General features: G+C 38.9%; 1 protein-coding gene across 4 annotated transcripts in view; it reads left to right on the top strand.

The window, feature by feature from the left end:
* The window catches only part of ARHGAP18 (Rho GTPase activating protein 18), a 94221-nt gene that overhangs the window by 55964 nt on the left and 20989 nt on the right, over nt 1-17268 (top strand). For 3 of the 4 annotated variants that reach the window (XM_064708045.1, XM_064708044.1, XM_064708046.1), the window contains exons 3-7: nt 2168-2403; nt 5118-5190; nt 11080-11249; nt 13465-13630; nt 16338-16429. In XM_064708045.1, the coding sequence (XP_064564115.1) occupies nt 2168-2403; nt 5118-5190; nt 11080-11249; nt 13465-13630; nt 16338-16429 (737 nt within the window). Of the gene's footprint in view, nt 1-300; nt 362-2167; nt 2404-5117; nt 5191-11079; nt 11250-13464; nt 13631-16337; nt 16430-17268 lie in introns of all 4 variants that reach the window. The other variant, XM_064708047.1, reaches the window with a different exon arrangement.

The following is a 17268-nucleotide window of genomic DNA, read 5'->3' as shown; positions in this document are numbered from 1 at the left end:
ATTTAGGGATTTTTCTTCAAGTCTTATTTCAAGAGATGGCACCTACCTAATGCAGATCAAAAAAGGAGGTCACTTTCCTGAACACCTGCTTTGAAAATTCTGTTGCTTCTGCAAAAACAGACAGTGCCCTGACAGACAGTTTTATTAGAGACAAGTAAAAGGCTGATTTTTCTTTGAATGGTACTTGCAGAATATCAGAAAGGTGCCTGTGCTTGCAAATCACAACAGCTGAACTATTTGCAGTTTACTGTTGAACTAACTTACCCTTTCACTCTTTGTGTATGTTGTTCGTTATTGTAGCTATTGGGATAGAAACCTCACGCTTTAGAAGACAAGCCAATGATTAACCGATTTAAGTTTAGTGAGTAACTTTCTATGCTTGTAACTATTGTGATTGTTCAGTTGTACTATTTGTGTTTCTCAGAAGCATGAATTATGGGCCACTCCTTGGGGCATGGTCTCAGAGGTTGGGCATTTTTTTTCTTATTTTGTTTTTGTGTCCTCTCAGATAAAAGAGGAGTAATGTCCTTAAGTTTTCTCTCAAAAATTATTTTTTAACAATGCAGTAGCTGCCTCTCTCCCATTCTTACAAGACCCACTGTCTCAGTAAATTAAAATGGTGAATTTTGTGTTTTGGTACTGCCTCCACATGAGTGAGAAGAATGAATTTTCAAAGGGATTTGCTCTTCTGCCTCCCTAAGCACTTTGAAAAGTCACTGCTCTGAAGAGCATAACAACGTGGCCCCTGGGGAAAGCAGCAAGGCTGCCAACCCTTGTGACTGGGGAGCTGTGGGCTTTTCCAACAGAGCCATGGGGCTTTGTCCAGAGCAGCAGACATTGTTCTGCAGTACACGAACCTCTTCTCTTGCTGCAGCTCACTGGTGTGGCTGTGCCTTTAGGCTCTGCCCCCCAGCCCCACCACTTCCACTGGGTTTATATGGAGCATTCTTCCTCCTGGTTACTGCAGCTGACTCTGGTGTGGAGCCCAAGTGAGTCAGCCCAGCTGAGTTACCAGCTCAAGCACATCTTACCGTGCCCACACCTTGCCTGATGTGCAGCCCCTCTCTTGGGCACAAGTACTCCTGAGCGTGTGGGATGCTGCAGCTGGCTGATGGACCTGCCTCAAGCTGGCCAGGCAAAGGCAAGGCAGGGGAGAGAGGTTGCTCACAGCTGCTCTGGAGCATGGGTGTAACCCTTTTTTCCAGCCCTGATAGCAAAACCTGTGGCTGCACAGCCATGGCAAAACTCATACTTAAATTTTGGTGTCTGTTTTCTGGATGCTGTTAAAATTAAGGTGCCTGCTTGAATGTGCTCTGGGCACAGTGGTAAAATGCAATCAATAGTGAAGCTGACATGCCAACTTTGGCGTATTTTTAGATATCTGATAAATGGAGAAATAGTGCTTGAAGGTTTGAGAGAATTGTTGGCATTCAGCACAACCTCAACTGCTACAGACAGAACTTAGTGTTTTATAGAAAATATCATTAGCGTGATACAGATTTCAGAAGCAGAAGTTTTGCCATTGGTGACAATATTTAATAGCTTTCTCTTCTTTCATGTGCAGTGATCTGTCAATAAAGGATACCTTATCAACTCTAAGACTAAAGCAAAAATTGTTCTGTGAGCTGTCAGCAGGCTGGAGACCAGGTCATAAGAACTGTTGAAAAAATAGCATTAAGGTGACTTGTGTAGGCTGGTTTGTCCTTCATTAAATTGAGCTAGTGGAAGGCTGTAGGATTAATGTATCAAGAAAAGTGGGTAGAACCATGTCAGTAGGAGAGCTAAAAAGATTGAGTATTGAACTAAAATTCAGTGGAGCAGCAATGATCTGGCTTTCAGGCTTCCCCATACACATTTTTATTTAGGTACGTTTATAAAATGGTATATGATTTTAATGGAAGTGCTGTAGATTATTGTAAAGATTGTCACATAGCAATCTATATTGGATTAACTACTTTAAAGGTTTGATATAATATATTAAGCCTTTTGAGGCTCTTTAGAAACAATAGCTTTTTTCTGAGTCATGACAGTGTAAGTAATTCTTAATTGTGTATCCCTTTGGTACTTTTCTGTGAATTATATTAAGTGTGTCGTGTCATTAAAATCCAATGTGCTTGCCAGTAATAAAAAGCCAACGTTTATGCCTTTTTCTCTTCAAATTGCTCAGAGGGAGAACTGGAAGAGGAATGGCTGAAGGAGGCAGGTTTGTCAGATCTGTTTGGAGAGAGCTCTGGCGACTCCCTAGAAAGCATGGTGTTTTTATCCACACTGACCCGAACCCAGAAAGCTGCCGTGGAAAAGCGAGTGGAGACCGTCACACAAACTATGAGGAAAAGAAACAAACAGCACCAGATTCCTGATGTCAGAGATATCTTCAGGCTACAGAATGACTCAAAGGGAAAAGTGAGTTCCTGTCGGTTGTTTTGTTTGATTCTGGCAGGGAGAAGAGAGGGACACGTACGGATGGGGGGGAGAGCAGAGCGGCACATGAAAGGGATATTTCCAGAAGATTTGGGTCTAACTTCACTGATTCCCAAGGGAGTTTTTCACTAAATTTTCAGGGATGGTGTTTGTCCAGATTCAACATTGCATTAAGCAATTTTAGTATTTATAAAGAAGCGTGTAATTGGCCTCACCATAAAGGTGATGAATAAAGGAATTGCTCATTTTCATTGGAATTATTTTTCACACGGATGTGAAACTCATCTCAACAATCACCCAAAGAGCTACCACAAGCCTACTTTTACCTTTGGGTGATTACCTCTTACTTACAGGTGCTTTTGTTTGTTTGTTTATCTGTAAAAAACGGCTGAAAATGGAGCATTAGCCTAACCTTCTTGGTTTTGGCTAGGTCTTTATGCCTATCAGCTGGGGGTGCAAACCCCATACTAACTGCCAGGGCCTATGTAAGTGTTAAACTGTGTATGGGAAGCTACTCTGACAGGCCCTGAAGGGTCCCTGTTTCCCATCATGGGATATTGAGGAGAATTCCTTTCCCATATGCAGGAAAAGGGAAGGAGGGAAATGGAGACTATGATTAGAAATCCTTTTCCATGGAGAGGGCTGTGTGTCCTCTCTGCTCCCTCAGAGCACTGAGATCTTCAGCCATAAGAATGAGACTTATGGCATGACTGGGTTACCCGACCTCAGCTCTGTCCCTTGTTCTCACTGCTGACGTTGTCTTTCAGTGCAGTGTTGTGGTGATGGAAAGCGTGGTGAATTTTGAGGACATTTAATTTCCTCCTTCCCTCAGCAGCTTCCTCTCCTTCAGCAACTCTTTCTAAACTCAGTTGAAGTGCAGTGGGGGAAGTGGTGTGTTCTGGAGGCACAACTTCCCTTTCACTGTTCTGCTTTGCCTGTGGTTGCAAAAGAGATATTAACTCTATAAAAGTTCTCTGGGATCTGATTTGTAATTGACTCTACCTAAAAATTACAAGATCTAATAGCAGAGCAATTTAGGTAAAATATCATGTAGCTTAAAGCAGTATAATTTCTCTTTTTTTTTTCTTTTATTTCAGTAAAGCACAAGAAATATTCATGTCCCTGTATGTAAGCTACATACTGTAATGTTTGAAAATCCTATGTCACAGTGTTCAATAGATTTTTCTTCTCTTAAACTACATGTTTTGATATTGAAGACACCACTAAGAAGAGAAATTATTTTAGGCATTTAAGATGTATAAAACAAATGGTTGTTTATTAAATACAGAAATAGTGGGGGGGAAACATCCTTCTAAACTTGTCTCCTTGACAGAAACAAAGTAATACAAGTATAGGTCCTCAAACTTGTACTTCATTCCTTTCTCCAAAGCGAGATAATTGTTCAGAAATCATTGCTTGTGGCTATTCACCAAATCTGTCACTGAAAGGCTGTGAGAAGTAGCTTCCACTACCTCCCTAGGTAACTAGTCTCACTGCTTTGTTACTCACCCATCATTAGAAAGCTTTTTATATAACAAAAGAGGACTGCAGCTGTATGAAGTCATTCCAGTTTAATAATAGCCTTCGAAAATCCTGTAGCCTCCCTTCATCTGGAGGAAAGCAGGAGGAAAGGTAAAACAATAGTGTTGATGTTTTGCATCAAGACAACAATTGTGTTAATGTTTCTCCTGAATTTCCTGCCCTATTCCCAAAGAGAAGCTAGACTTTTGGTACCCTGACAGCTTCCCATTCTGCTTCTGCTGCTTTGTGAAACAGAGATTTTTTTTTTGGGCAATTGTGCTAACTTCTTCCTCCTATCAAGATACCTGATTAAAAAAAAAAAAAAAAAAAGAGAGAGAAGTGAAAATACATATTGTGCTAGTAGGATAAGTCTTTAAAACTTGCATTTGTCTTCTCAATAAGTATGGAGTTACAAATTACTTGAGTAAAATACAATTTTACTGTGTGCTAAACATTAATTGTTAATTTGAGTTGCCAAAAAGTAAAAATGATATCTGGGTAAAAATGTATGTGAATCTATGTGTACCCATATATATGGGCATAGATTTTCTACATGTTCTGAAATATTTTGTCTATAGTTCGTGTCATCCAGTTCACAAAATGTCACATCTTGAGACTGGGAAGGGCAGCATTACAGAAAGGAGAGGATGGTTCAAATCCCTTCCCGTTCTTCATCTCTTCAAAGTGTCCTGGTTTTGTTGCTGGAAATCTAAGCTGTAAGCACAGATAACGTCAGGCTGCCCTGCCAAAGGGATGGGATTGCTCTCTAGAGGAGGTAACCATGTAAGCTTTTTCAAGAAAGGGGAATTTGGTCTGAGTCAGTCAAAACATCGCCTCCAGATTCCCTTTCCATATCCTTTCTAGTGCAAACTACAGCTTCAGGTCAGACTGCATTTTCTTATTCTTTGCCACTCTGGAAAATAATGTCATTCACCCATGCAGCCTTCTAGGAAGAAGAGGAATTGATTTAATTACTTCTTTTTTTAATTGCCTAGGTTTCAGATCCCCTTAGACTTTGGCAAGGGGTTTTCTTTTGAAACACAGAGATGTACTTTTGCACATCCCTGAATTGCAGGAGTGTGTGTTTGTGTTTTAATCCTGCACAGAGTCAAAGGAGTTTCTACAACCATGCACTAGGTTTTTATAGGCATGCATATTTATTGTTCCTTTCTTAGGTCTGTGATGGAAGTGAACCTTCAACTGTGAGAACAAGTGAAAACAAAAATGAAACACATGATGGAACAAAAGGTAATGTCAAATTGCTCTCTATTTTTTTTTTATTTTGGTTTGTAGGTGTTCAACTACACAGGATAGTAAATGGGACCATATTATAAGTCACTTTTCAGCAAAATGAAATGAATTTATAATGAGAAACCTTTTCTGGACTGAATTGTTGATGTGTAAAATTTTTAGTGTGCCTGTAGGTTGTGTCCTTCGAGCCACTGAGAAACCCAGTTTATTATCAGGGATCAGCTTATGATCAAGCTGTCTGGGAGAAGTCTTCTGTTGTAGCTTATGCTCAGGTTGTTTCTGATCCTTAATTTATCGCCTCTGGTCTGTCTCTGCTGTACAGTACAGGAAATGAAGGTCAATGCATAAACTCATCAGTGCATACAAAAGAATAAAACCAAAACCAAATGGACTCTAAGCAAAAAAAAAAAAAAAAAAAAGAGAACTGTCTGGACTCAAGCATCAAAAAAACTATGAGAACTAGCTATATACCTGTAGCTCAAATTAAAGGAAAAACAGGAATTAAAGAAAAAAGGTTGTTTACCTTTTCAAGTAATATGGAAATTAAATAGTGTTCTGTGTGCCTAGGTTGTGTTCAGTGGTGTGTGCTTACAAATGAGAGGTGCAGTACTCATGGAAGACCCTTTCCTCTCACTGTCAGGATAGTGCATCACAGAAGTCCTTAGCTGACTCCATAGTTTGTATTTTGAGAGTATGATTTCCGATGAAAGACTTTGACAGAGCTTTCTACTGTTCTTCAGATCCGGTAGTAAAAGGATGGCTGTGCTGCATCATGATGGGTTTCTTCAAAGTAAGGGTTGCACTGTGTCTGTTGTACCACCCTACCCACCCCTGTATCAGGTTATTTAAGTTTTAAGATGCATCTATTTAAGTTTTAAGCTGGCATCTATTTAAGTTTTAAGATGCTGTGCTGTTATTCTGCTTTGCTTATATGTTGGGGTTTTTGCTTCTTCTGGAAGACTGGATAGCACGTAGATGTTACACTGAACCCTATACCCACACTAAGCAGGCAGATCAAGTTACCTGTTTCAAGTTAGGTAGCTGTAATTAAGCCACCAAATAAAGTTCTGCTTCAGTTCTAGAATACAGACCAGCAGCATATTGGAAAAATTGCTACTTTAGAATTAGACTTGGAAGACAGCAGTGGACAATACAAAATGTGCATGGCAGTTGGATTAGGAGACGTGAATATAAACCAGTCCTGAATAACACTGAATCTGTGTGTTTCCAGAATTGTGTATTTCTCTCCTGCCCTCTCAGCAAACCTCACTCTAATAAGAACAGTAAAAAAATTGGGAGGACTGCCAGACTGCTGGTTCAGCACAAGGGAAGGAAGAGATGCCTGGTGCTTGTGTCAATAAACGTCTCTGTAGGATTCAGAGCTGGAAAATTACCAAGCAATTATTACAGAGTTTTTTATCACATCTGGTTCTTTCTTTCCCTGTGGCCCTGATGAACCCTTCAGAAATGGGAAGTTCTGAAAGGCAAGTCCCATATGCTAGCTCTCCTCAGCACAGATGGTGATGTGGATGGCAAATGCAGCCTGCTTACATCCTGATACTCTCCTGCTCCAGTCACCGTGCTACAGTGGGCTCTGCTCCCAAGGTTGGAGCAGGAAGGAAAACTCAGTTCCATCTGCAGTCCAACCATGCAAGTTTGGTGGTGTTAAAAGCATGCATCTGATTCAATGCTGTGCTATGATCTGTCCTCCAGAGTAGCCAGTTAGTGTTATAAAAACAGTGAATGAATTTAAGGCAAAAAGTAAACAGTGCCTGATATTTCAGAGGTACTAAATATTTATGAAGTCCAAATCCAAGGCATTATTTTAAAATGGAAACCCTCTTTGACACAGAAGTAGTCCCAGTTTTACCTGAAAAAAATATGAACATCATCTCAGACATTAAAGACAAAAAGCCTAAATTGAGACATCTTAAAATTGGTATGGTAAAAAACTCTTTTTGGCCATACTCCCAAGGTGATACCTGTTCCTAATGAGATACTTGAATGCTGCAGTCCCAAGTGCTTCTGCCAGACTGAAGTTGTTAATGATTTGCCTTTAGAGCATGCCTGGGCTATGTGAACTCGTTCTCATTTCTCCTTTCTTCTCCTTTCTTCTCCTTTCTTCTCCTTTCTGTGTCCAACACACCCCTTTTTCTTGACTAAATAATATATGCAAACCCACAGAATAATAAGTGCCTTTGTTTCATGTAGGTATGGAGTGTGTCTACAGGAAACAAAAAGAAAATTCGGAATAATGTACTAAGCTCTCAAAAGGCATTATCATTTTAACAATCCATGACACTCACTAAAGGCCTGCAAAGCTAGGAATATGTTCAATAGATATAAAATAAAAGAAGTAATTTTCTTTGGAATCCTGTGAAAAGGAGTAAATAACTGTGTTGGTTGAGACCTCTGAAGAAATAAAAAGGAAATAATAAAACATATGAAAAGCTAAATACTTATTAGCTGAAGTAGGGGAATAGCAAAAGTCAGTTTACTATGATTGCAGTTGTTTTTCTGAACTTAGAATTTGCTACAGGGGAAGAATAATAGATAAAACCTCTGTATAAGGGCAGCTTCAAAGCATAACAACTTAGAGAATGGATGAACCAATTGTGTGTACCATGTGTAATACAAGGGTAATGACCAGTAATGTTTGCCTGGGAAAAAATCTGTAATCTGATGGTTTTTAATTAAAGAGTTTGGGTTTGCTTTTCATTTTACAAGATAAATGAGGATCCTATAGCCAAAGTAAGGTTGTCAGTGAAATGATTACAAGTTTTTTTATTTTCAATTTATAACCATCTATGAACTAACATTTTAGAAAAATGCTTCGTCAGTCAAAGAAAAAAATCATTCTGCCTTTCCAGTTGTAAATTAAGGAAATTAAGGTCTGTCAGCTTAGCTCTGTTAGTGTATACTCAAGATTCCCTTGCAAAACTGGGATATAGCACAGTTGATACTTGCAATGTTTCCTTGTTTTATTCTTGAGGAATTCCCATCATTTTATGTAATCTTTAAATAGCTCTGTGAACTAAGGAAGGAGTACAGAACTCATGTAAAATATGGTTTCCACATCCTCATAGACAATATTTGCATTTTTTTGCATCACACTTGCATTTCTCTCATTAAATATAGCATGTGGTTGGCAGGTTGGCAGAACACCAAGGCTGCTTCCTCTTACAGCTGCTGCCTAGTTCAGGGATGTACAACAATGGGAACAAGGCTATACAACCAAGAAAAGACTCCCCACAACAGCAGCACTTCCAGATCTTTAAAATGTGCAGAGCACTACTGAGACATCTGCTTTACATGACACCTTGGTATGACCAGAGGACTGAAATAGGAGCTACTGCTTTTTGTTTGTTAACATCAGATCCCTCCTAGGCTGGTGGGAAGTTTGTAGGTCAGGTATAGGCCACATTAGCATGACAAAAGTTTTGGGGGAGACAGGAAACTCTTTTCATTCAGTATGGATGCATTGAACAGTTTACATGATATATAGGGATATACACACAGAGATGCCAAGGAGCAGAGTCAGGGATGAATTTGACCTTGGGTATGTTTGGTTACTGAGGACTCAGATATCTCTTTACCAAAAGGAGCAGCTCTGGTTTCAAGATCAGCTTAATCTTTAGCGTATGCCCTAGGCATTTTGGGGTCTGTGAAAAGTGAGCAGAAGCACTCTGGAAAAAACAAGTGATGAGTAACACACACAACTGGCAGAGTATGAGTATGTTCTGTTCTGCTTCTCGCAACGTTGCTTGGTTGTAAGTAGAGTCAAAGTATTAACTCAAATCCACCTTCTCTCCCTGAAAGTGTCTCAGTTCAGGTAAGTTCTTTGACGTGGGAGTGGTTGTGTAAAGCACTGTGCCTTACCAGAAAGTGGCTTTGGTGGCTTCAGCCATTTGCCTGTCAGGTCCCCTGAGTCTGGCTCTGGCTGACTGAGGTTATTTTCAGGACTTGATCTAAATAATTTCAGACAATAGTTTGGTGTTTTTAACTAAGATGCAAATATAATTTAGAAAAATTAGCGAGTTGCTGTAATTTTTTTAAACTTCCTGCTTCATAGGTTGTTTGGATTGTGTGCTTGCAGCTCAGTTCTTTTGCAGACTACTGATACCATCAGTGTAGATCAGCGCTTCCCTGACTCCTCTTAATCAGCCTCTCTGCAGGCTTTCCCCTTCTTCAGAATCAGCTTTTGCTGTACCTGTAACTGTTTTCTGGGAACCTGTTTCTGTCTTGGCTTAGGGTAGTTACTTTTGGCCATACAAACATTTCCCACAGCAGTGTAAAAAAATTAGTTTATTATGTTGCACAACATTCTTACACCAAAACATATGCATTGCTTATGGTTCTCCTTCACAACTCATGCCCATTTCCATCCACTTTTCCTCCACTTGTTGTGTATTAGCTTTGAACAGGCTGCAGTCTCGTGTGAGTAGGAGCCAGTGGCTGAATCATGGTCCCAGGTCTAGGGAAGTGGTTCTTCCTCTGTACTCAGCACTGGAGAGGCTACACATCAATTTCTGTGTCCAGTTCTGAACCCCTTGATTCAGGAAGAACACTGAGGGGCTGGAGCACAGCCAGAGGAGGGTAACAGAGCTGGTGGAGGGTCTGGAGCGCAGGTCCTATGAGGAGAGGCTGAGGGAGCCTGGAGAAAAGGAGGCTCAGGGGAATCTTACCTCTCTACAACTGCCTGACAGAGAGCTGTAGCCTGGTGGGGGTTGGTCTTTTCTCCCAGGCAGCAACAGGACAAGAGGACACAGCCTCAAGCTGTGCTAGGAGAAATTAAGGTTGGACATTAGGGAGAAGTTCTTCACCAAAGGCTGATTAGATATTGGAGTGGACTGCTCAGGGAGGTTGTGGTGTGGAGTCCCTGGAGGTGTTTAAGGAAAGACTGGACACACCACTTAGTGCCATGATACAGTTGACATGGGGGTGTTTGGTCATAGGTTGGACTCCATGATCTCAAAGGTCTTTTTAAACCTTATTTATTCTGTGACTTTACTCAGAGAACGATGGTGGAGAGACTGAAAGCTTTCTTAGACTTCTATGCTTTTTATTAAATGCTGTTTTTTACTGTATAATTTTCTTCTTGCTTCTTTCACAATATGTTTTAACTTCAGACCAAAAGCAGTGGTTGCTTTACTGTGAAATTCGGAAGCTTCTTTTTCTAAAAGCAGAACAACCTCTCCCTTTTTTGATTCTTTATTCCTTTAACAAAAAATGTTTAAAATTTGTCTAGTGTTTGATTCCTGTAAGGAACAAAGACAAGTAAGGCTATTGTTGTGTACTTAGTCCATCCCTGTATCATGGAAACATGTCCAAACTGTTTTGAGGAATCTAGACTCTTAAGATTGAGGTGAGAACAGGAATAATGGAACAAAGATTATCTGTGTACTCTCTGTTATTCTCAGATGTTAATGCTTTGGGTCATGGATGACAAATTCTCTATTGCTTTTGAAATTTTAACAGCAGAAACATTTGCTGATTTGTTTGCAGGATGTTGCAGTCTTTGAGGCTAGAAAGTGTTTCATGGCAAGAAACTTCTGACACCAAAGTTCTTTGGCTTTGCTAGATTGTGGGAGTCTGCTGTTTGTTTGAGGTGGATTGCTCTATCTTTTCATAACAGATAAATAGGAGAGAAAACCCCATGCCTTGGCAAAATTATTGAAGAAAACCTACAAAAGTTGTACCCTTGTTAATAGCTAAATTTTCAACTGGCATAAAAAATACAGGAACAGTGACTTTGCAATCAGAATGTCCATTGCTCGCACAGCATTAATTTCTACTTGGTTTAAAACTTACTCTGATGCACTGAGTGGTGCTCAATTGTGCTGCTGTTGATTTTTAGCTTTTTTTTTTTTTTTATGGTGTTTTCAGGTCCAAATTTCAGTCTTGGAACAGATGAGCCGAAGAGCCTGCTTGAAGACATGCCATCTTCAGACACTGACATCAATTTGGAAATATCATTTGCAGAACAGGCAGCTAATCTGAAGGACAGCTCTGTAGGCAAAATGTACAAAGGTGGAGGGGGTGACACTCTTCTACCGGTGGGTTTTCTTATTTATTCCTCTTTATTTTTAGCTAGAGGTACTGTATAGGTCATATTTATCTGAGACTGAGTGAATTAGATTTAGATTAATGTTGTCAGACTTTGTAGAGATAGAGGTTCTTAAGGTAGCTAATTTTTGGGAATAGTATGCTTAATAACATGAAAATAACTACATTTATGCCTGTTTATGTTCTTGTGTGTCTGGAAAAATGCACTCTATATGTAAGCAAAAATGAACTTCTAATATTAAGCTGGAATAGGGCTTAGTGGTGGTTGTACCACTCTATCCTTGCTTCATTTGTTTACATCCCCTTTTTCTGTTACCTGAGGTGAGATGCTTTACCTCTAATAAAAAGCTCTGCTGTAATATGAAAAGGGTTGGTGGATGCCTGTAGAAACCTTATGCAGTTGTCTGATGTGAGTAGGTGAGGGATGAGAATGAAGAACAAAAACCTCTGTAGAAATTAGAGGTCTGAAGTCAAATGGCAGGAAATGAAAGATTAATTTTAACTCAGTTTTTCTTTCCAACTCTTAATAAAAAAAGGCTCTTTCAGAATGAATCCATATAAAATCAAAAGAAAATCCTCCAAGGGATTTTGTTGTCGATTCTCAGAAATCTCTTTTAGGATCTCTCTCTCTACCTACCAGTTCATGAACATGTAACATGTACATATAACCTGTAAACTAATGACTGGTTTGAAAACTGTCTTGGTGGTTTTTTCTTCTTTTCCCTAACACTGTATGCAAACATGTCTGAGTAAACACAATTTCTGAAATAATGTTTCCCTGTTCTTTAAACACTTAATTTAGATAAGGACTTCTGCAGTTCTTCAAGTAGTAATTACCCCATGTATCCTAATTTAAACATTATAAACCAGGCACTAATGGATATTTAGAGATGGATTCTAAAGCATTTGAGTCATGTTTCTCTAATGCAGCCTATAACAAGGAGATAAAAGCTATGTTATAACTTCTGTATATATGCAAAATACATACATTAGCTCTGCTTCTGGCCAGGCTTGTGAAGGATTGCTTAAAGACATGGCTAAGGAATTTCTTCTTCAGTTACAAAAGGAGCTGTAAAATTATAGGAAAAGGGAGTTACCTATTTAAATCTACAATATATTGGTTGCACCTCATCATTGGCTGCTATTTTTAAGCAGACATGTTTGTGCAAGTCAATGAAAGCTCAAGGTGGGGAACTGGCTACTCATCTACCTTTTGTAAATTATGTTTTGTTTTGGTTTGTGCCCTTGTAGTCATGTACCATAACTAGCAATTCAGCTCTGCTATTGCTGGGTTTGCACAGGGTAAGAAAATAATTCATGAGTATAATATGTCTTTCCAAGTGGAAGAAAGTCTTGTCAAGCTTCCTGCTCTGAGTCATGCATACTTAGAAGCCCGCTGGTGGGAGATGGAGTTAGAAAGTTCAGTGAGTTGGGAAGTCCCTCACCCTTTCAACTCGATTCCTTATATTGCTCTCTGACTGCAGTATCTAGTATCTCTGAGTATCTAGTGCAGTAGAAAGGAGCCGCGATCAAGTATTCCTGTTCTCTAAGAAGATAACTCCTTTATTGTTATTTATATGGCAGCCAAAAGTTCTGTTTTGTGTGCGCAAATGCAGAAGGATTTCTATCCTATTGCAGAGGATTTCTGTGCAGTTGTGTGTGCTTAGGATTGATTGTTCATGGACAGCCATTTCCACCACTATAAACTGGAAAAAGATGCAGAAGGTGGAGAGGGAGTATGTGGTTGCAAGCAGGAAAAATGACAAATCCAGACTCTTCTTAGTAGTGCCAAGTAAAAGAATAACAGTTAATGGACACAAGTGGCTTATGGTGAAATTTTTTTTTGCATAGTAAAGAAAGTCCCCATGAGAGTATTCCACACTGAAACAGGTTCCCACAGGGGTTATTGGAAATTTTCAAAATTAATTTGAACAACAACAAGAAGCAATCCAGTCAAACTTTGAATTTGGCCTTGCTTTGAGTAGCAATTGAATTAGATGACCTCCAGAAGTCACTGGGAACCTAAATCTTCCTATCATTTTAAGATCATCTGCTTTTTAACCTGTTTGTGGGATTCTCCTTTGATTTAGTCAGTAGCAGCAGGCTTCATGGTGAAAGGTTGTACCCTGAAGGAAGTACAGCCTTTGAGCTAAGTAATTTGTCATGACTTGGATTATTTATCCTGCTGCAATTCTCTGCTTTTAGAATTTCAGACTGCCGAAGGACAAAACAGGTACCACAAAGATTGGTGACCTAGCCCCTCAGGACATGAAGAAAGTCTATTCTTTAGCACTGATTGAATTAACTGCTCTCTATGACATACTTGGGACAGAATTCAAACAGCAAAAAGCTGTAAAAATCAAAACCAAAGGTAAGTTGGAGTTTTGTATTCTGAACCAATTGCATCTGTTTAATGCAACGAAACAAATGCACCACTTTATTTATGATCTTCCAGCAGAAAATTTATGTATAATATATAAGCAGTAACATAGGCCTTGAGCAATATTTAATTTTTCACCTTAACTCAAGGCAAGCTTTAAACAAGTTCACTGAAATAAGTGAAAAATTCCAGTTCTTTGTCTAAAATTAAAACTCAAAACAGTCACGGAGCAGATAATGTAAGGAGTGAAGGGTAGCTGTCTTAGTAGTATGCCATGAAGCAAGAATTGCTTCACAGAAGTTTGTATGTGCTGATTTATTCCCAAGAAGCATAAGCATATGGTCTTTGTGGGTATTCTTTTCCTGATTTCCTGAAGGTGGGCACTGGTCTACTTTCAAAATTGGACTCAGTGGTTCTCAAAGGTCTTTTTCAGCCTTTGCAATTCTGTAATTCAGGTGAGTCTACCTGACTTGTGCTTTTGTTGCTATAGGTGGGAGGTGCTGGGAGCCTTTGTCACCTGTTTCCTATTCTGTCTGGCACAAATGTTCCTGTGTCATCTAGGCCTTGCCCATCCAGTGTTTGCTTAGACTCTAATGCAGTTGTTATGATAAATAGCACCATATAAAGTGGAAGATTTAAACTGTTGCAGAGGAGGCAGAGACAGCTGCACCATGTCACTTTCTTCTGCAAGCCATTGGAGCATATGTTTAATCACAGTGCTTTCCTTGGGAGCATAGAAAGCATGGAAACCAATTTCTTGATGCTGGAGATTTTCAGTGCTTTGTTTGGTTTTGTATTCTTGGCTTTTGCTAAATGAGCAAAGAGCTTGAGATGTGTTACCGGTTAATCACAAGCCTGCTTTGGCCAAAACTCTGTTGTCAAGGTTCAGTGAATGTGACAGTGCATAGCTCACTTTAAATAATTGAAAGCAACAGAGAGCATAGAGAGATACACAGCAAGGTACAATAGATTCTTCAGAATATGTTCTTCACTTTACAGTAGCAGTAAACAGCTTTTTTAATGCAAAAGGCACACACAGAAACATGAACAAGACCTTGATCACTTGAATGCATTTTCTTCTTGCAGGAGTACTTGTGCTGTCACTAATAAACAGAGACAAAGCACTTTCTTATCTTGTATTTTGGGTCTTACTTATAACTATTTCTTCTTACAAAATTAATTGTTAATTGAATTTCACTCTCAACATTATTATCTGAATGGCAGGCATTCATAAAATGCTGAATTGATTAAAAACTTCTTTAAAAGGTAAAAAAGAGAGGCTAGATTCATGGCAATGTGTAGGAACTGGACAATGACATCAGCTTTTCTGCCAAGCTAATGGTGCTTTTGCAATGTGCTGCCTTCAGTGCCTTTTTGGTCTGTCTGACCCTTACCTCTTCACCCCTTAAGTGTTTGGCCAATTGATTCATACAGCAGTGGGTCTATTAATTTTCTCCTTTATACCTGAGTATGTAAAGATGATGAAAACATCATTCTTGTGGGGAATGCTGTGCTGTGCCCAGTGCTGCTTTTTTATTGACCTCCTGGATTTTGTTTTTTCAACTACATTTCAATGGAAACTTTATTATTGACAATAACTTTGAGATAATAAAGCTATGGGGTATGGATATTGCCTGTATGGATGAGTCCCTTGTATTTTATAGGTAGAATTTTTATGCTGACAGAGATACAAGAACTTCTGGTTTGGCACTGAAATTGATCTTTCTTTGATGTATATCATGTTTTCTCAAGGGCTGACAGTTTTTTTTAGTAATCGCATCTGTTCTGTGTTCAATATTGGCATGGCATCATACCATGCAGCAGATTTTGACTACTTGTATTGTTATATGCTGCTCCAGAAAACTTGCACATACAGCAATTATCAGTACTTCTTGCAGAGAAGTTCTGTCTCAGCAACTTTGGGTTAGTCATTATTAGCATAGCTCTCTTTAAATGGTTATTCACTTCTGTTCAACTGGGCCATAACACATGTAAGTCCCATTTACATAAAGACTAGGGTTAGTTTATCATAAGGGCTAAATTAACTGCAACTGAATTCCTTTTCAAAAAAATATTAATTGCTTTGGCCCTATTGTAAAAGTTGTTTTTTAACCAAGAATTAACTGTACTCTTGCTGTTTTTAAAAATGAGCCTTCTGTGAGTTGATTGTCTTGCTGTTCTGCTGGTGCTGTATAATTCAAAAGCACAGGAGTTGAAAAGCTGTTATTTCCAAACCCTCGTAGAGAGGAGTGTTCAGAGCAGCTCTGGGCGATAATTGTCTCATTTTAGTGACCAAGTTCTGGATATTTTACTCATGCCGTTTCCATCTCAGCTATAATAACTTGCATTGTGTGGTGAAGATCTGCATTGCAGGGTCATTATCACATCCATTCTGCAAACCAGAACTACGCAGATGGTTCATTTATGCAGTTTGCTTTACTGTGCTCTAGAATATGTGGATGGCAATTTGAAGTCAAAACAGAAGGCTCCTGAGGAAGAGATGATGAATCCTTTTAGCGAGAATGTTTTGTGTAATAACTTGACTGGCAAAGACATTAAAACACTTTAAACAAAAGGTCAATAGCTCTGAATGCATTGAATAGACTTACTGCTTCAGAAATGTGAGTTTATGCCAGTATCACATGTACTGAAAAAAATATGTGGATAATATCTCAGGTTTTTTTGCTTTGTGCTTCAGACTCTGGCTTGTTTGGTGTCCCCCTGTCACTTTTACTGGAACAGGATCAGAAGAAGGTCCCAGGAACCAAGATCCCACTGATTTTTCAGAAGGTAAATAGACATGAAGAAGTTAACTTTTTACATACATGCCAAATGACAAAAACATGACATTTTGTCCTGGATTTATTTGCTTCCTGTAGCAGTTTTCAGTATAATACTCTAATCTATCCAAGTTATTGTAACTTTTAATTGCAACTTTACTTACTAATTCAGTAAATGTGATATTTTGCATTGCATCAGACCTATTTTGAATTCAAGAAGTAAACTCACAAGGCAGGTGCTTTTCCAGAAGACTTGTTACTTCAGTTCAAAGGAATATTCCTTTGCCCATATCGTGTCATGGTAATGGGGGAGATAATTGGAAAGAAGATGGAGAACCTTGATTTGTTGCCTATGCATAGCACATCTCATTTCATGAGAAGAAAGTAAACCACTGTGTGTGGACCTGTCCTAGCACTGACAGAAACTCAGTGCTCTATCATCACCATTTCAGTCTGTTTGTAGAGATACTTGTTACTTTTTGAGAAACAGAAATCTCAAAGTGGTTTTGCATCACATCTGAAAGCTACCACTGTGTCATTCATGCCAAAAATTGCTTTCTCAGGATCATGAGAACATATTTCTGGAAAAAATGCTATCTGTAAACTGGGAAATCAAATTGCAAACAGTAATTGATCACTCTGCTATCCAAGCAACATCGAAAATTCTATATAAACATTAATATCTTATAGATGTGATTTGTTTTGCGAGGTGCAGACGTCATTTGGAATACAGTTTTACTTCAAAAGAGAATATGAAAATGAAACAGTTGCCCATTTCTTCTGCTTGTTCTCAGCAGCATGTACTTTCCAAGAACTGGGCATTTATATAAAGTATAAGAGAACAATTTT

This window comes from Zonotrichia leucophrys, chromosome 3, assembly GCF_028769735.1.
Source record: "Zonotrichia leucophrys gambelii isolate GWCS_2022_RI chromosome 3, RI_Zleu_2.0, whole genome shotgun sequence".
NCBI lineage: Eukaryota > Metazoa > Chordata > Aves > Passeriformes > Passerellidae > Zonotrichia > Zonotrichia leucophrys.
The sequence above is the reverse complement of the archived record's forward strand: the minus strand, read 5'-3'. Positions and strand labels throughout refer to the sequence as shown.